This window comes from Dreissena polymorpha, chromosome 15 (assembly GCF_020536995.1).
Source record: "Dreissena polymorpha isolate Duluth1 chromosome 15, UMN_Dpol_1.0, whole genome shotgun sequence".
In the NCBI taxonomy this organism is placed as follows: domain Eukaryota; kingdom Metazoa; phylum Mollusca; class Bivalvia; order Myida; family Dreissenidae; genus Dreissena; species Dreissena polymorpha.
The window spans coordinates 40184760-40205680 of NC_068369.1; the positions used below are offsets into that span (position 1 = coordinate 40184760).

A 20921-nucleotide genomic window follows, 5' to 3' on the forward strand; every position below is an offset into this window, starting at 1 on the left:
GTTTGGTAAAATTTGGAACAACATTAAAGAAATTTAGTATTGCAAGGTACTTCAACAAAGTCTTTGTGATATACTGATGTATTTGCATAACATTTCTGTATGGGATACAACTGTTTTACACTTAACCTGCTACCAGCTTCTTAACCATTCCCCCCATAAGAAGCAAAGTGTAAATGGCTTTTGCAACCAGCATAAAACCAGAACAGCCTGCGAGTCACTCGCAGTCTGTTCAGGTTGTATGCTGTTTGCTGCTCATCAGGGACTACAAATGCGTCAAAATACGTATCTAAGTGGTAAAGGGTTAAAAACATTTTAAATAAGCCCAAAGGGGAAATTTTAGGTCAGCACAAATCATAAACCAATATTATCTAAATTCCATTTTCAAACAATAAGTTCATGGTAAGTATCACGAACATATTTGAGTCAATATTCTGAAACAAATTTGAGTTTTTTCTAAATTTTTGAGATGACTTTAAATCATCATTCCCAATTTGGTGTTCACAGAAGTTCTTTTAAGTTTGAGTTGACAGAGGAATATATGCATATTTGTATAGCTACAATTTGAGATGACAGACATTCTCAATATCAGCTGAGTGGAAACTCAGATCTCATCTTCTGAGTTGAGTTAACAATTGTGAATGTTCCTGGTACTGGGCCCATGTCCTAAGAGAGGTCTGTACTGTACAAGCCTACCATCCTCATCTGGTGCTGTCCCTGCACCATGTCCTATGAGAGGTCTGTACTGTACAAGCCTACCATCCTCATCTGGTGCTGTCCCTGCACCATGTCCTAAGAGAGGTCTGTACTGTACAAGCCTACCATCCTCATCTGGTGCTGTCCCTGCAATCCCAGTCTGCTCAAGGCCGAACTCTGGTCCAACATCCTGCCCCTCTGCAATAGCCTTCTCAACTGTCTTCACATGGGCATCAATCAACCCTGGAGGCACCTCATCTTTCATCTTGGAAAAGGTTTCTGTCAAGAAAAAGTACTCTGAGAAAAAAGGGACTCCATGCAGTGCCTTAAGTATCATCCAAGATTAGCGTGAGCAGTCTGCACAGGCTAACCAGGGAGGATAATTTCCACTTTATGGAATTTTTCATACAAATGAAGTCTCTTCTTAACAAAATCCAGTCTAGGTGGAAAGAGTCATCTCTGATTAGCATGTGCTTTATGCACAGGCTAATCTGTGATGATATTTAACGCAAATTCATCAAGCCTTATTTTCCGAGCGTGAGGCTTACATTTGTAATTATCTTGCTCTCTTCAGATGAGCTCAAAATACAATGTTACATTTTAAATCATGTAAATTCATTAAAACCAGGGATCATATTTTCCCGCAACATCAATCGGTCTGGATTTAAATGGGGAAAAGTATCCGAAAATTTATATCCGAAATCATGACAAATTACGTTAAAATATATACCATTGATTTTGCCATTCATGAAGGTGGTAAAATAAATGTTAAATTCCCTAAGGCATTTTTTTAAAAGGAACATACGAGTTTTCTCAATTGGTTTTATCATTTGCAATTTCATTGTTGTTTCGTGTGCTGTTTTATGTGACTTTTTTCATTGTTGTCAATTATTAATCTGTTTAAGTCTATACCGATGTTTTAAATCGTTGGCGACTCGATAATAGCTTACAAACATGCACTGAACCAAACAAATGTCTGTGCGTTGTTTGGCTACTGACAATATCAAAACCAAATAGTTAAGAAATAATTTGTGTACGTTATAAAGTCGTTTGTTGTCGAATAACCCACAGCCGATAGTTAAGATGCGTAGGGATTAAATCACGAGTGCGAAGCACGAGTGATCTGAAACCACACATCTAAACTTCCGGTCGTGGGTTATTCAACAACAAACAATAAAGTACATGAATTATTTCGATTCTAACACGATTTTTACTAAAGATTTATAAAATGTATATTATTTTTCTTGTGTACTATATTATGTGAAGTTCCGCCCATAAAAACAACTTTCAGCTGTTCTGTCGATCAGATCCGCGACTTTTATTCATTTATTGCCACATTATTACGCTGGTGGAAATATATCGGCATGTTTTTTTTAGTTACAGCGTGTGCTTTCACTGTATAAGGTCCGCCCACAATTATTGCACAATAACCGATTGTCTTCTTTGTTTATATGAAAATTTACTGTATCATGCATGAAATGCACAATTTCTACGAGGATAACATCAAGGTTTTCATCTCCGACGTAACTGTCAACGATTTTATCATGGACGAGTACACATTACATACCGATTAGTGTGCTAGGTATATGCCAGTGAAATTATCGATTGATATTGACACGGCGTTATTCATGCATGACTAATACACAACAGCGCGAATCTTCGCTGCTTCGGGTCATACTCTGATACTAGACGGCTGACGTGCAATAAACTGGTCCTGACCGGTTTAGAGACCGCAGCGAATGGTTTATCGAGATAAGAATGTAATTAGGGTGTGTTAGCATGTGCACTGTGTAATCGATTTCATAACATGGGAATTTCAGCAAACAGAATCGGACCGACTGTTTGGGATTTTCAATCGGTCTTTCATGACCCCAATCGGTCTAGGACCGACAAAACCGAAAAAATATGATCCCTGATTAAAACACTAGATATTATATGTTTTTCATGTGTAGTCAGCAAAGTATTAAGAACATATTCTATTTTCTTGTAGGCAGAATCTGAATTTAATAGTTATTTCATGATTTCAAATCACAAAAACTCTGATCAGACATTTTATCACAATCAATGAGCAAACATATCTTAAATTATTCCCCTTTTTTAATGTGTTAGCAAGGCTCATGCTGGTAAAGAAAGTTATCATTATTCCCTTAAAACAGTTTTGGTTGGCAATAACTTTCTTGAGTAAAATTGGTCTTAACAAAAACTTCAAATGTAAATGTTTAATACATCACACAAATTCAAATGACAGAAATTTTAACGAATGTATCTTAATGGTCTTGTTAAACTAAAAGGAAACCATTTACATTGCTGTGTATTAGTACAATATATACCAGAACAAACATATTTTATTATAAAAGAGCCTTTTTCTGGAAAAACCGGGCTAAATGAATGTGTGTAGTGTTGTCCCAGATGAGCCTGTGCAGTACACATGAGCTAATCAGAGACGACACTGTCCTCTTGAAAGTGAATTTTGCTAGAAAAATAACTGCCTTTCAACAAAAAATACAATTTAAGTGTCATCCCTGATAAGCCGATGCAAACTTCACAGGCTAATCTGGGACAACACTTTATGCATAATCATTAAGCCCAGTTTTCCCACAGCAAGCCTCATATATATCAACTGACCGAGAGCTGCCTTGGCTGCTGAGCTGGCCACACGTGGGTCCACTGTGGAGGCAAGGAAGGCCACAGTAGACATGACAGGATTACCTGCCTGGGAGAATGGCAGCGGTTGGTACGTCAGTGGGCCTGAAGTCAACAAACACAAAACATTAGTAATACAATTATTTTCATACATAAACCAACTTTCACGCTATTAAATGTATTCAGAGGTGTGATTCTGGGAGCAGAGACCTTCTTAAATAAGAAATCACACCCCTGCATTTGAATCATACCAAGTTGTTGTGCAAATTCAAGTGAACCTTGCTCTCGGAAACAGAGCTTCCATGCATGTGCGTAAAATGTCGTCCCAGATTTAACTGTGAAGTCCCCACAGGCTAATCAGGAACGACACTCTCCGCCTTAACTTGATTTACCCGAAGAAAATACTTCCATTTAATGAAAAATACCATTAAAGTGGAGTTTTGTCTCTGATTAGCCTGTGTGAACTTCACAGGCTAATGTGAGACTACATGCTATGCACATGCTTTAAGACCCATTTTCCCAGAGCATGGCCAAATACATTTTGCATTTAGAAGGAGAAAATCAGCTTAAAAGAGAAAACAAGAGATGTGTTTGTCAGAAACACAATGCCCCCTATTGCGCCGCTTTGAAGCCATATATTTGACCTTTGACCTTGAAGGATGACCTTGACCTTTCACCACTCAAAATGTGCAGCTCCATGAGATACACATGCATGCCAAATATCAAGTTGATATCTTCAGTATTGCAAAAGTTATGGCCAATGTTAAAGTTTCGGGACACACACAATGAATGAAAGAATGACTGACAAACAGACAGACAGACAGGCCAAAAACAATATACCCCCGATCATTCAATCCGGGGGCATACAAAAACAACTAGACTTCTGGACATGTGACCCAATCTGATAACTCCCCTCACCCAGGTGTCCCATGTCTTCCTCCAGATACGGGTCCTCTATGGGCAGCCTGAGGAACTGCAGTATGCATTCGTCCTGTGTGCGGGACCCCACGTGTTCGGACACCTTGTTCCAGTCGTCCTTGTACATCTCCAGGGCCTCCAGGAGCAGCAGCGTCTCCTGGTCGGTCCAGTCTCGTGTACGCGTTGCAGAGCCTTTGTCCTGCAAATACAGCAACCAGTGGTTTTTATCACCATTTTTTTGAATAGCGCCCTTTGGATTTGGAAAAATTCAGTTGTTTTGACTTAATTTTAGAAGCGGTTGTTGTTTGTTAGCTATCAATTTTATTTTTTTGATTGAGAATAATATTCTTAACTTATAAGTACATGTATTACAATCTACTTAGACAGTCGAATGGGGAATTGAACTTAATTGAGCAAATTATTTAAAAACAAGGATTTTTTTTGCAAACCTTCAATTATGAATTGTATGCAGTCATCTGGGAAAATATTTTTTAGATTGGGCATGGAGCCAATTTTTTCCCCCAAAGTTGACAAAAAACAACAACACTGGCAGCAGATGTAATAGAATAGGTGCTGCGGAAGGGGTCTTTGGAACTGGAATTTTATTGATGGTAAACTAAACATTTGCTTTACCAATTTTTTAAATATTCACATTAATGCAAACCAAAAATCTAGTTGGAAAATACAAATACGTTTTTCTCAATTATTTAAGTGAAATACAATTATTTGTGTTTCCATTGAAGTATTTTTACCATTTAACTCCTAGAAAAAATATTTATCTAGATTCTAGAAACAATGTATTCAAATGTGTACCTTGTTCTTTTTGCCATAGATATCTGTGCGCAAACCAAAGTTTGGAATATCTTTTTTGTAATCACCATCTTTTCCTTCATCAAAATTCACAATCTGTTTGGCTGCAGAGGGCTGAAAATGAACAAAAACTTCTTTTCAACAAGCATCCACTGTAATTAAACAATGTTCACATCAATGTAACGCTTCGTTGACTTCTAAGATTTTCGGAAAGTACTTAGTCTTTAAGTCAGTTACCATTAATGTCCGTGCCATCCGCTAAGCAATTAGAAATAAAATACCAGCAAAATCAGTACAAATCGCAATTTTCCGGAAAGCTGATGAAGCTATAACAAAAATATTAATTTTGTTCTCGAACAAATCCCTCCTAAAAACTCATCGGATTTTCATTGATCTCAAAAAACGACCCTAGACGGCTCGGATCTGAATTTCAAGAATAATCCGGACAATTGACATCCCTGTATTTGTCCATCAATTGCCAAAATGGTCAACAAGTCTATATTCAAGAGATGATAAGCAGGCCATTCTGGCTTAAAATAAATCAATGAACCCCGCTCTGGGAAAACCGAGTTAAATAAAGAGTCATAAATTGTGGATCCAGATTAGTTGATGCAGTTGGCAAATTAAAAATGTTTTGCATTTTTGGAATTTTATGATTTTAGGTCACTTCATAGCTTAAATCCAATTTTGGAGGCCTGCACAGGCTATTCTGGGAGAACACTTTACGCACATGAATATAGCCACAGAAGCACATCTGGAGATACCCCATTGCTTACCTGGTTGACCCTGGGTGGGTTGACAGGTTGCAGCCCGGATGGTGTGTCTGCCAGGATGTGGAAGTGGGAGGTTGGTGGGGGACCCATGCCTGTGGGGCGACTCTCAGAGTCCACCTGGTAGTTCACCAGGCCCCACTGCTCCAGGAACGCATGCACTCTGAAACAGCAGACATGAACGCGTGATCTCTGAAACAGCAGACATAAACGCTTGATCTCTGAAACAGAAGACATGAACGCATGCACTCTGAAACAGCAGACATGAACGTGTGATCTCTGAAACAGAAGACATGAACACGTGATCTCTGAAACAGAGGACATGAACACATGATCTCTGAAACAGAAGACATGAACACGTGATCTTTGAAACAGAAGATATGAACACGTGATCTCTGAAACAGAGGATATGAACGCATGATCTCTGAAACAGAAGACATGAACACGTGATCTCTGAAACAGATGACAAGAACGCGTTATCTCTGAAACAGAGGACATGAACCCATGATCTCTGAAATAGAGGACATGAACATGTGATCTCTGAAACAGAAGACATGAACAAATGATCTCTGAAACAGAGGATATGAATGCGTGATCTCTGAAACAGAAGACATGAACACGTGATCTCTGAAACAGAAGACATGAACACGTGATCTCTGAAACAGAAGATATGAACATGTGATCTTTGAAACAGAGGATATGAATGCGTGATCTCTGAAACAGAAGACATGAACACGTGATCTCTGAAACAGAAGATATGAACACGTGATCTCTGAAACAGAGGATATGAATGCGTGATCTCTGAAACAGAAGACATGAACACATGATCTCTGAAACAGAAGACATGAACACGTGATCTCTGAAACAGAAGACATGAACACGTGATCTCTGAAACAGAAGACATGAAAACTTGATCTCTGAAACAGAGGATATGAACGCATGATCTCTGAAACAGAAGACATGGACACGTGATCTCTGAAACAGAAGACATGAACGCGTGATCTCTAAAACAGAGGACATGAGCCCATGATCTCTGAAATAGAGGACATGAACAACACATGTGATCTCTGAAACAGAAGACATGAACAAATGATCTCTGAAACAGAGGATATGAACGCATGATCTCTGAAACATAAGAATGAACATGTGATCTCTGATACAGAAGACATGAACATGTGATCTCTGAGACAGAAGACATGAACCCGTGATCTCTGAAACAGTAGACAAGAACACAAGCACTCTGAAACAGAAGACATTAACGCATGCACTCTGAAACAAGTGACCATTGGTATTAAATGTCCGTGGTATTAAATGTCAGAGTTAAAAAGTGTGTAATGGTCAAGTGACCATTGATATTAAATGTCCGAGTTAAAAAGTGCGTAATGGTCAAGTGACTATTGGTAAAGTGTGTAATGGTCAAGTGACCATTGGTACTAAATGTCCAAGTTAAAAAGTGTGTAATGGTCAAGTGACCATTGGTATAAAAAGTGGTATGATCGCAAGTGTAGCGATCAAGTAAAAGTGTGATAAGTAAAAGTGTGATCGCAGGTGTAAGTGTAGCGATCAAGTAAAGTGTGATGGCAAGTGTAGCGATCAAGTAAAGTGTGATCGCAAGTGTAGCAATCAAGTAAAGTGTGATCGCAAGTGTAGCGATCAAGTAAAGTGTGATTGCAAGTGTAGCGATCAAGTAAAGTGTGATTGCAAGTGTAGCGATCAAGTAAAGTGTGATCGCAAGTGGAGCGATCAAGTAAAGTGTGATCGCAAGTGAAGCGGTCATGGATATTAAGAGGTCAAGCGACTGGTAGAGCTAGGTCTAGCCCAATCAAGTAGATGGTTTCTCCTGGCCAGGTCGCTTGATGAGCAAGAGCATTTTTACTTGGGTAGGCGGTGTTGCTCCTATAGCATAGTTACTTCACATCAGTAATTCAACGTGTGCTCTTCCACCCCCGGTAGGCATAGTTTTCTTGCGGCCGACTTCCACGAGTGTATCATCCACTCATTCGGGGCTCGTGGTTACCAACGGCTGTTTCTGGTTAACGCTGCGGCCATTATATCCCACTCTCTTACTTGCATAATATATTATATAGATCTGTTAGTGAATACTTTATACATGTACATTCGATTTCATTTGTGTGATGTGTATTGGGAGGCAAAATATATTTTAATCATGTCATTAAACTAGTCAACTGAACAAATGTGTTGTTTAATCGATATTGTTGAAGTCGTAAAATAAACACAATTTATGATGCCTCCATGTCATCTCTTGGCATATTGAGCGATCATCTAAGCAAAATTGTAAAGCTAAAATACGAAAAAGTTGCTTTAATAAAATATTTTAACATATTTATAAAAAATTGAAATATTTGTCCGAAATGGATTAACAGGAGCTAGTGTATATATATATATATTAGCCAGTTTAATCATAATAATACAGTGTTTAATAACTATAAATTAAAATTATTGTGCAATTTCACTGCTACACAATTAACATATTTAACGAGTACCGGCAAATGTAAACTCTGCTATGACGTGTTAAGATCGTACGTTACTGTAGTGTACGAATGATATCATGAAAAAAAGCAAACAACAAAATGGTAACAAATACTTGCGTTAAATAAATTAATATATAGATTTATTTATCATAAAATGCTAGATTGTTATCACTCCTTATCACCAGTAAAAAGAGTGCACGCAAAGACAGTTCAATTTGCATAATATGCAGTTCTTGTTTTTCATATTTATGCTAAACTTTATGATATTGTCATTCGATGGAAACGAAACGATAATTCATTCAATAGTGATGAAATCACTACAATGTTTAAAAAATGTAATGTATTCCGCTTTAAGGGCTGAGTTTTATATAATTGATTAAATGTCCCTCTTACACTTTCGATCGTTCGCTTATGAACAATAACAATATCTACACCACTTATAATAATTATAATCAAATAAATGTATGTGTTATTATCTTTGAAATATAATTTATCAAAATCTTACTATCACAAAGAATACGAAAGAATATTAATTGTTTTCATTTGTGGGATTGCCAGTTTTTAGTCTTCCGACCACGTTTACTCTGATGTTAATAACCAATTCGTATTTTTATACAGAGGAAATTATATTTATGAAAATACATTTATTGGTACTAAATATTATATTTTTGCACTATTATTTAAGAGTTTTAATGTTTATTTCGGATTTTTGAATCGTTTTATTGACTAAACAAAAGACATATATACATGTTTTACATTACTGTAACCAGTGTTTTTTGCCAACCAGTCAGTGCGCATGCGCGAAAAATCCCGAATGTAAACAATAACATTCAACTGGTCTATACCATGTGTGTAACAGGACTCATTTTCTACTTAAAATACTTCTAATTTATGTATCAGGAAATCTCCTGATTTGCAACTTGCATCCTATGTGATGTACAGTTTTCTGATCTGTTGCTAATCCTTATTGTCTTAACTAATAAATTATATCATACAAGGGCTGTTTGTTAAACATGCTTGCCCCCCATATGGGCTGTCAGTTGTAGTGGCAGCCATTGTGTGAATACATTTTTGGTCACTGTGACCTTGACCTTTGACCTAGTGACCTGAAAATCAATAGGGGTCATCTGCCAGTCATGCTCAATGTACCTATGAAGTTTCATGATCCTAGGCCTAATCATTCTTGAGTTATCATCAGGAAACCATTTAACTGTTTTGAGTCACTGTGCCCTAGACCTTTGACCTAGTGACCTGAAAATTAAAAGGGGTCATCTGCCAGTCATGATCAATGTACCTATGAAGTTTCATGATCCTAGGCGTAAGCATTCTTGAGTTATCATCCGGAAATCATTTTACTATTTTGAGTCACTGTGACCTTGACCTAAGACCTAGTGACCTGAAAATCAATAGGGGTCATCTGCCAGTCATTATCAATGTACCTATGAAGTTTCATGATCCTAGACGTAAGCATTCTTGAGTTTTCATCCTGAAACCATTTTACTGTTTTGAGTCACTGTGACCTTGACCTTTGACCTAGTGACCTGAAAATCAATAGGGGTCATCTGCCAGTCATGATCAATGTTCCTATGAAGTTTCATGATCCTAGGCGTAAGCATTCTTGAATTACCATCCGGAAACCATTTAACTGTTTCGAGTCACTGTGACCTTGACCTTTGACCTAGTGACCTGAAAATCAATATGGGTCATTTGCCAGTCATGATCAATCTACCTATCAAGTTTCATGATCCTAGGCGTAAGCATTGTTGAGTTATCATCCGGAAACCATTTTACTATTTCAAGTCACTGTGACCTTGACCTTTGACCTAGTGACCTGAAAATCAATAGGGGTCATCTGCCAGTCATGATCAATGTACCTATGAAGTTTCATGATCCTAGGCCTAAGCATTCTTGAGTTATCATCCGGAAACCATTTTACTATTTTGAGTTACTGTGACCTTGACCTTTGACCTAGTGACCTGAAAATCAATATGGGTCATTTGCCAGTCATGATCAATCTACCTATCAAGTTTCATGATTCTAGGTGTAAGCATTGTTGAGTTATCATCCGGAAACCATTTTACTATTTCAAGTCACTGTGACCTTGACCTTTGACCTAGTGACCTGAAAATCAATAGAGGTCATCTGCCAGTCATGATCAATGCACCTATGAAGTTTCATGATCCTAGGCCTAAGCTTACTTGAGTTATCATCCGGAAACCATCTGGTGGACAGACCGACCTACCGACCGACCGACATGTGCAAAACAATATCAGTTTATATTCTTCGAAGGGGGGCATAATAAAATATATACTAAATCATTGAGATTTAACTTTATAATGTATTCATTTAATTGTATTGATAAAGTACGAACAGAATGTTCTTACAAATGCAGATTCTTACAAATGCAGATCCCACAATTAATACAGGACACATAATTAGCAGTGCTCTGGGAAAATGGGGTTTAATACGAGTGTGAAAACTCGTTCCCAGATAAGACACTTTCCACCTTAAATCGATTTTTGCTCAGATGTGAATTCCTTTCAACCATGCAGGCCCCTTAAACTAAAAGTGAATATTGCACCCAGTATACCTCATGATTGCACAGACATCTCCAGCCAAGTTCCTCCTACAGGCGGTACTGGTCAGATACTCCATAGGGTTGAGACGGTAGGTGTCCAGCATGAAGTTACGGTACGCCAAATACCTGAAACAGCAGGAAGCAGTGGGGTTTTCAACAGTTTGGGAATTGACCCAAGTTAAGGACATTGGTAAACGTGTTATTTTTGAACATAATATTTCCAAGGTTCAACTCAAGGACCTAGATAAGGAGATAAACTGACATTTTAAAGTATTTTTTTTTTAAACTTTCATTTGGGAATTTAAGGCAGTCATGAGGGAAAATATATTATTTTTTTAGATGGGATGAAGGCTGAACTTTGACCATGAAAATTTACACAAAAACACTCTGGTCATAGCCATTCCCATAAAGCTTCATGAAACAGCAATTCTATAATATGATTTTAATTTTAATTTTAACAGAGTAATTTTCATAGTTACACTAACTTCAGTGCACATTTTAAACAAAGAACAAAAATTAATTTTAAACTCTTTCTGCATATTTCGTTTCATATGTACACATACAAATTGAAAATCTGATTCAATTATTAAAGATATTTTGGGGGAATCTACAAAAGCAATTAACACTTTAATATCAAAACCAGCTTTATGCTGTTAAAATAATGAAGTTATTTCACAGCTCTGAATTGTTCATTTTGTGTATTTAATTGTAAACCACAAAACACTGAATTACCATTTTGATGTCACTTACATTAAAATTAGCATAAATTACAATAGAAAATATCAATACTTTAGCAACCACTACCAGGGCAGTGATTTAAGAACAACACCAGGAGAGGAAAATGCCCTAACTTCCTTACAGAGTTCAAATAAACTCTTCAAATGTATATTGATCCAGCTAAGTTAATAACCAGTTGAACAAGATATGTGTTTGTCAGAAACACTATGTCCCCTTTTGCACCGCTTTGAAGCTATATATTTGACCTTTGACCTTGAAGGATGACCTTGACCTTTCACCACTCAAAATGTGCAGCTCCATGAGATACACATGCATGCCACATATCAAGTTGCTATCTTCAATATTGCAAAAGTTATTATGTCCCCCACCACTATAGTGTGGGACATATTGTTTTTGCCCTGTCTGTTGGTTTGTGTTTGTTTGTTTGCCCCAACTTTAACATTTGCAATAACTTGATGCATGTGTATCTCATGGAGCTGAACAATTTGAGTGGTGAAGGGTCAAGGTCATCCTTCAAGGTCAACGTCAAAGGTCAAATATATAGCTTCAAAGCGGCGTAAAAAGGGGCATAGTGTTTCTGACAAACACATATCCTGTTGCAAATAATAAAGTTGGGGCAAACAAACAAACACACAAACAAACCAACAGACAGGACAAAAACAATATGTCCCCCACTATAGTGGTGGGGGACATAAACATTACTTTGACATTGAAAGGAAGAAAATCAGCTGACAGGAGGAGAAGTCACTCCTTCAACTCGTTAACTACTCACACTTCAGGTGACTTGGACTTGTTCTTGCCGTTGAAGAACTCGGGCAGTGCCCTCCTCTCGATGGCGTTTATGCCATTGTAGTCAAACCAGGAGGCGTAGCTTGGGATGATGATGTGGTGGGTCTGCTCTGTCACCGAGTCCTCTACTTCATCCTTGTCACCCTTGGTCTCACCAGCATCAGTGGGCTCATCTGTGTGACCGCCTTCACCCGCCTGCAGCAAAATGGATTCAAATTCTAATCCCAAAATCCAGAGAGGGCCAAAAGTGTTGTCCCTGATTAGCCTGAGCAGACTGCACAAGCTAATTTGGGGCAACACTTTGCACAAAGCATTAAGCCCAGTGGATAGCTCATCTTTGTCCTTCTTGACCTTGTCTGCATCTGTCTGCTCCTCTGTGTGCCTGCAGCAGCATCAACAATTGTGAGGATGGATTTTACCGTGAAATAAAGCATAACACAAGTACCCACACTTATTTACAATATGATACCTATTGTGTTTTGGGTTTTTTTGCAGACGCAACAGAATTTACAACAAGCATAAAAACAGTATTAAGCCTCTTTTTGGAAATTGGGCTTGATGCATTGGGGTTTAAATGTGTAAAAGTTGAAACTGTCTGAAAACCGGAAGTTTTTGCTGGGGGTACAGATTAAGATTTAAAAAAGATTAGAAGATCAACGACCGGTTATCGCAGGGCTATTGCCTGACATCAAATTCATTGTACGGGTATCGGCAAAAATCAAGGTATTGTAAGGGACACACACATTGGCCGGCGACCGTCTGATGACCGGAGGGTCTCCGCATGATGACTGACGGGCGCTGAACAGAGCTCGTCATGATACACGTACAACGAATCTGATGTCGGTAAACCAACCGGAAATAACTGTTCGTCTGATCTTCTTTTAATCTCAACTTAATTCTTTCCCAACGTCGGGTAAAATTTTAAGTGAGACTCAAAATCACACTGGACGCCGCCCTATGCTACAAAAAGACCCGCTAACCATGCGATCATTGGCCCATCCCCCTGCCCCACACAATTATATTGATACCAGATATGAAGCCCCAGTGCCCTGCCTTCTCCACCCAGTGCCCTGCCCTCTCCACCCAGTGCCCTGCCCTCTACACCCAGTGCCCTGCCCTTCCCAGCCCCTACCTGCTGTGCCTGCTCCTCCTCCATGTCTACCACGGTGCCTCCCTTCAGGGGCTGCAACTCACTGTCTTTGCTGCATGCCCCCCCCCCTTTCCCCCACAGATATTGATGCCCCTGTGCCCAGGCCCCAGTCTCACCTGCTATGCCTGCTCCTCCTCCATATCCACCACAGTACCTCCCTTCAGGGGCTGCAACTCACTACCCTTGCTGCATGCTCCCCCCCCCCTTTCCCCCACAGATATTGATGCCCCTGTGCCCAGGCCCCAGTCTCACCTGCTGTGCCTGCTCCTCCTCCATGTCTACCACGGTGCCTCCCTTCAGGGGCTGCAACTCACTGTCTTTGCTGCTACGGGGTGCTGCAGAGATACAAGCATCATTATATACATTGTTAACCCATTTATGCCTAGTGGACTCTCCCATCCTTCTCAATTGGATCAATTTATTTCCAAAATTAGGGATGTCTAGTATATTTATTTCTATATTTAGAATATTTCTTACAGAAATTCCTTTAAGCAAACAGCGCAGACCCTGATGAGACACTGCATCATGCGGCGTCTCATCTGGATCTACGCTGTTTGCCAAGGCCTTTTTTCTAGATGCTAGGCATAAATGGGTTAATTGAAATGTTCCATACAGCTTGGCAGTGATGTAAATTATAGAATATTTAATAGTCAGACTTTGCTTAAAATGATCAGAACATGGTGTCTTATGATTTATCAGGTAATATAAAACAAATTGCAGTGTTGGTTAATTGAAAATTATTTTGGTTTTGAAAAATTAAAGCATGAGGATGTGTTATATGATACCTACTACACATATAAAAAGAAATTGGTCAAACAAATCAGTGAAAACTTTATTAGATGATAAATAACAAGAATTGCATAAGTTGTTTCTGTGACTATGGCCTTGGATCTCTTGATTTGAAAATCATAAGGGTCATCTTTTGTCAAGACTTATCAGCATTCTTTATATGATCCTAATAATTCTCTACATAGTGTTAGTAAACTACTTGTATGACACAAGAACCTGTGACCTATGACCTGATAAACTAAAATTTATTAGGCTTCTTACTTAGAACTTTCTTTCTACCCAAGAAACCACTACACTAAGTTTCATGATTGCAGGTTAAAGAGGTCACAATTTATTATGCCACGACAGCGCATTTACGTTGGAGACGCTGACATGATATTTTAAAGTGTTATCGGATACCCATCCGATAACAGTTTTAAGCTCCGCCCATCAAAATCCGTTTTAAAACTCCGCCCATATTTGGTTTACTAAAAGAATTTTTTTAGCGTTCCATGTTTTAGCTCCGCCCATTCTGAGAACTACTTTTTTGTAGGCGTGGTATGTCGCTTCTTTGATTTAAATGGAAACAAACATCGATTCATATTTTATTCAGAAGTTAGAACATTAATAAACAACAAGTTGTTTTCTTTAACAAAACTAACACTTTATTAAGTATATATCTATAGGGAAATATAAATTAAATGAGCATTAATCAATGGAAAAAAAATAAACAAATACAAATGTGCACCGCTACCATTCATTGGCTGCAGATGAACACAATTTAAAACAGTAATGATAAACATTTAAAACGTAACACAAATATACTTAACACATTTTAAATAAAATATGACAGATTTGATCAAGTTAAAGAAGAATTTATGACAAATATTCACTAATACTTTACAAATGCTTTCCTTTTTTGTGTCATTCTTATAAAAAGCAAGGCAAACAGGTGAATAGCATACACAATGAATTAACATTGACAAAGTAAAATAATTAATACTTGATTGAGATGCTTTGCTAATGCCTGCCATGCCTATTAATACATGACAATTTCAATTTTTAAGTGTCTGAAATCAAACTTTCACAAAAAAATGATTCTATCTCCACAACCAAACAGGAAATTTGTGTAGTCAACCTGAAAATAAAATAAAGAATCCTTTAGAAAAAAAAACATCATCAAACATTCATTGCAAAACTGCTTTAACCCTTTCAGTGCTGGAACCGAATTTTGAAGGCCTTTGCAAACAGTTTGAATCCAGATGAGACGCCACAAAACGTGGCGTCTCATCTGGATCCAAACTGTTTACTATTCTGATAGTAATCTTTGAAAAAAATGAAGAAAATGATTATTTTACAAATTCAGCAGACGACATTTTAGCAGACGACAAATTTCCCAGCATGAAAAGGGTTAAAAATAAAAATCCAGATAAATAATTTGTATTAAAATTTAAACTTTATAAATATAGTGACATATAGATTTATAACATGTTCAGATAAAACAATAACATAAATACTCTCAAAAATAAATTTGTCGACAAAAAAGTATTACCTTTCCGACAAATTAATTAGATGGGTTGATGTGAAGCTGTGCCGGGATGCAGTTGGGGGGGGGGAATATCTCGAGTTGGTTGAGAGGCAGAGAAAGACTCGGACAAGTGCAACTGACGAGGGTAGAACTGTGCCGCCAAGAATTTTGGTAGATATCATCACCCATGGAATGTGTGGTCGCAACTTTCTGCCATTAAAAGAAAAACATTTCATATTATAATAAAATAAAACAAATCCAACAGGAGATAACATTTCAAAATAGAGTGTTTTAATAACATTTTTATGGCACAACTTGAACAAATTACAACTTTAATAAACACAATATTATAAATACAAAATGAAAATGTATAAACTCCACTTTATATAAAAATAATTAAGAATTTCTTTTAACTTAAAATATTTTTATTATGGACTCGGGGCTTTTTTTGCTTATAAAGGGAATAGGTGTTTGTTTTCCTAATTTGAGAAATTTGTGACTCAAATTTTCACAATTTAAAGAAGTTCGTGACTCAAATTTTCACATTTTAAAAAAAGTTTGCAACTCATTTTTTCACAATGTTGATCTGTGGGCGACACAATTTTGAACAGTTTTCGACACATGTTTTCAAAAAAGTTGCACAGCGCGCAACTCATTTGTTCACAGTTTTCAACAGTGAATTTTTTTATGAACAGTGCGTGACTCAATTTGTTCACAATTTTGAACAGTGTACAACTCATTTTTTAAAATTGTGTACAGTGCGCGACTCATTTTTCCACCATGTTGAATTAACAGTGCGTGACTCTTTTGTTCCAAATTTTGAACAGTGAGCGACTCATTTTTACAAATTTTGAACAGTGCGCAACTCATGTGTTTTCACAATTTGAAGTGTTTGTGACTTATTTTTTTGTAATTTTGAATTAACAGTGCCCCACAAAATTGTCCCCCATTTTTGAACAGTGCGTAAATGATTGTTCCAAATTTTGTACAGCGCGTGACATGATTTTTTTCACAATTGTGAACAGTGCGCAACTCATTTTTCCACAATTTTGAATGAACAGTGCATGACTTATTTTTTTTGCAAAAATTTGAACAGTGAGCAACTCATTTTACAAATTTTGTACAGCGCGTGACTCATTTTTTCAAAATTTAATTTATGAAAAGTGTGGGACTCATTTTTCCACAATTTTGAAATCATAATGAACAGTGGGCAACTAATGTTTCCACAATTTTCAACAGTGCGCGACTCATTTTCAAATTTTGGTACAGTGCGTGTCTCATTTTTTCACAATTTCGAACAGCGCGCAACTCATTTTTCCACAATTTTGAATAAACAGTTCGCGACAGTAGAACAACTGGCACTGATCATTAGTTCATCAGCATGAGAATGGGTGTAAAAAAATGGCACAAATAATGAAAGATGTGTGTTTAAGCATGTATACATAACAATGAAACTTACCAACCACTCGGCCAGGAAACATATGGTGCAGAAGCTGCGAGATTCAGCATGCTCTCCCACTGATATTATGCAGATCAGTGGTCAAACTGGCAGTCAACTTATGTTAGGATTTCCCAATTGTGAAGATATTAACCTCAGCAATCTCCAAACACAAACATGTTCATTTATTGTCAGTCAAACAGCAATTTATCCATCATGTCACCCTGACAGTCTCAAAACACGATGCAAAACCAAAGCATTTTCGTTTCGTCTAACGCACAGCAGGTAACGTCGCTGAATATTGCACAAAAGCAGCTTTATTATGAAGTTCCAGCGACTCGAAATACACATGTAGTCGCGTTCCCCACCCACTTTGACTTCGCACGTGAAGGCCTGTTTTTTGGGGAAAACTGTTAACATCTCACAACTAAACGTATATTACGGAGATGGACAAGTTGAAAAATAAATCACTCTTATCACTTCCAAATTGCGCACTACGTCAAAATCCCGTTCCATTTGATTATTGTATTTATTGTTTAAAATTTTCACTCAACACATTCGCTTTGAAAATAGCGGTTGGTGTGTACTCTTGGAAGTATATGTCGAATGTGTTATTGTAAAAAAATATTGGTATTGTGTTTTTAGTGCATAAATTGTTCTTTTAAGTTTCGATTTCTCGCTTCAGTTTTTGTATTATGTGCGTTTAAATTTGATTGTTTGTTGCTTACTTTTGAACTATTTTTTAATGTGAAAATATATATGCATCGACGCTAGCGGTTGTAATCAGGTTGCTACTAATTTGCATATTTATTACCATATCTACATCAATGAATTTAGCGGTTGTTTTTTTTGTTTGTTTTGTGAATATTTTCTTATTTACTTTAAAATGTGGCATAATAAATAGAATATATGGTTGGTGACTTTTGATATCATGTGATATAAGACTCGTCCGATATGGCGTGTGAAAAGGCTCGGCAAGCCTCGCCTTTTCCTACGCCATATCAGACTCGTCTTATGTCACATGATATCAAAAGTCACCAACCATATATTCTCTATATATTGTGCAGAAACAAATGCCCCGACCTTGTGACCTTTCATCAGGTTACCTCAAACTCAAACTACCTTTTCCTTTTGTAACAAGCAACCATGATATTAACATGCATGGTCTTTGGTCAAAGCATTTACAAAATATCATGTTGAAACAAATTTGTCATGACAACCCCCTGAGACCTTGACTTGTTGCACTTAAAATCAATAGACTTTCCTACCATTACACCAATTTGCATGGTTGTACACCAATCAATAGACTTTCCTACCATTACACCAATTTGCATGGTTGTACACCAATCAATAGACTTTCCTACCATTACACCAATTTGCATGGTTGTACACCAATCAATAGACTTTCCTACCATTACACCAATTTGCATGGTTGTACACCAAAGCCTTCTCTAAATATCTCCCAGAAACTTAGATCTAAGGTTAGACAACCAGACGTACTGATGGACAGGTGCAAAGAAATCCCCCCCCTGTATTTGACATAATATGAGATCATGGGAGCCCATCTTGTACTGACCAGTTTTGGACAGAGGGACCTCCTGTATGTTGGGTTCTGGTGTGGGGTCCTCCATGTCAGCTGTCAGATCCTCTTCCTCGTCATCTCTCCGCCCCTTCTTCACTGAGGACCCCGCCATCGACTGACGGCTCCTAAACATGGTATAATAACAGGGTAAAAATTGACCCTTGTTCTGAGAAAACTGGGCTTAGTACCAGATAAGCCTGTGCAGAAGGCACAGGCTAATCAGGTACGACTTTTTCCGCTTTATTGGATTTATTGTTTGAACGAGTTATATTTTAAACAAAAATCCAGTTTACTTAGAAAGTATCATCCCTGATTTGCCTGTGCGGACTTCACATGCTAATCTGGGATGACACTGTATGCTCATGCGTTAAGAGTACAAATAGTTCATAACTTTTCTAGATCTATCAAAATATAAAAATACATTTTCCTTCGTCAATGTGTTTCATAATCACATCCCTCAGGGATATGAAGCGTTAACTGTAAATTGTTTTGCATTTTCAAAACGAAAGTTTTAGTCTTGAGCTAGCAAGAACAAAATAACAGTGTTTTTGCTGACCAAATACTCAGTTGCAAAACTATGGACAAAACAACAAATAACTACATTAAAAGTCTGACTGTCACTGTCTATTCCAAGTAAACAGACCTTATTGTCAATGCAAATGTACCAAAAACAATTGTCCATACTAACATACCCTTTACGTTTTGACTTCTTCTCCTGGACTGGAGAGGGCGACCTCTTGCGTTTCTTCTTCTTACTGCGCTCATCTCCAGTCAACTGTGAAACAAAATCAGCTTGCTGTCAGAAAATCAGGCTGATTTCATATAAGTCCTGCTCTTGGAAAACCGGGCTTAAAGGGGCCTTTTCACGTTTTGGTAAATTGGACAAATTAAAAAAAAATTGTTTCATATTTGCAAATTTTCGTTGTAGTGATGATATTTGTGAGGAAAAAGCAATACTCAACATTGACCATGCTCTAAAATATCCATGATATGCATCTTTTGATGATTTAAAAATCTGAAAATTATAAAGCATAGCAGAGTGGACTAAGCGATTGATTTTTACTCCAGGGTTCAGTGGGGTTCGAGTCCCATTGAGGGTTACTTTTTTTTGTTTCTTTAATTTTACTCTTGTTTTTTCCTTGAGCTTTTTAGATTCAATTTTACATTTATCAATATAAAGCATTTAATGACAAACTTCAATACATGCCAAAATCTGTGAAAAGGCCCCTTAAATGTATCAGCAAAAGTGTCTTCCCAGATAAGCTTGCGTATTTGGCAGAGGCTAATCAGGCATGATAATTTCCACCCAATCTGGACTTATGTTTTAACGAGACTTCCTTGAAAAATTAAAAAATGAAATAAATAGTAGTGCTATCTCAGATTTGCCAGTGAGAAATGCAGGTGCTAATCTTGACCACACTTTACACAAATGGAATAAGAACCGTCTCACAGATTGCTGCTCGTATGCAAACCACACAGGCTAGTAAAGTTTTATAGTTAAATTATGGTATTCTGTAAACCACACAGGCTAGTGAAGTTTTATAGTTGGCTTATGGTATTCTGCAAACCACACAGGCTAGTGAAGTTTTATAGTTGACTTATGGTATTCTGTAAACCATACAGGCTAGTGAAGTTTTATAGTTGACTTATGGTATTCTGTAAACCATACAGGCTAGTGAAGTTTTATAGTTGGCTTATGGTATTCTGCTAACCATACAGGCTAGTGAAGTTTTATAGTTGGCTTATGGTATTCTGTAAACCACACAGGCTAGTGAAGTGTTATAGTTGACTTATGGTATTCTGTAAACCACACGGGCTAGTGAAGTTTTATAGTTGACTTATGGTATCCTGCACACCACACAGGCTAGTGAAGTTTTATAGTTGGCTTATGGTATTCTGTAAACCACACAGGCTAGTGAAGTGTTATAGTTGGCTTATGGTATTCTGTAAACCACACAGGCTAGTGAAGTGTTATAGTTGGCTTATGGTATTCTGTAAACCACACAGGCTAGTGAAGTTTTATA

The 20921-nt window shown here is 37.5% G+C and overlaps 1 protein-coding gene and 1 long non-coding RNA gene across 5 annotated transcripts in view; both read right to left on the reverse strand.

Annotated features, from left to right (window-relative positions):
- Positions 1–20921, reverse strand: part of LOC127860084 (SWI/SNF complex subunit SMARCC2-like) — a 48598-nt gene that overhangs the window by 6341 nt on the left and 21336 nt on the right. For 2 of the 4 annotated variants that reach the window (XM_052397881.1, XM_052397882.1), the window contains exons 9-18: positions 19590–19672; positions 18892–19022; positions 13834–13916; positions 12415–12626; positions 10917–11030; positions 5841–5997; positions 5068–5178; positions 4255–4453; positions 3319–3441; positions 694–972 (exon numbers count right to left, since the gene is read on the reverse strand). In XM_052397881.1, the coding sequence (XP_052253841.1) occupies positions 694–972; positions 3319–3441; positions 4255–4453; positions 5068–5178; positions 5841–5997; positions 10917–11030; positions 12415–12626; positions 13834–13916; positions 18892–19022; positions 19590–19672 (1492 nt within the window). The remainder of the gene's footprint in view (positions 1–693; positions 973–3318; positions 3442–4254; positions 4454–5067; positions 5179–5840; positions 5998–10916; positions 11031–12414; positions 12627–13833; positions 13917–18891; positions 19023–19589; positions 19673–20921) is intronic. The other 2 variants (XM_052397883.1, XM_052397884.1) reach the window with 2 other exon arrangements.
- LOC127860086 (uncharacterized) lies at positions 15041–17753 on the reverse strand. Its single transcript, XR_008039597.1, has 3 exons — positions 17337–17753; positions 15902–16087; positions 15041–15487 (listed from the first exon to the last, which is right to left on the reverse strand). It is a non-coding gene; the product is annotated as an uncharacterized LOC127860086 (long non-coding RNA).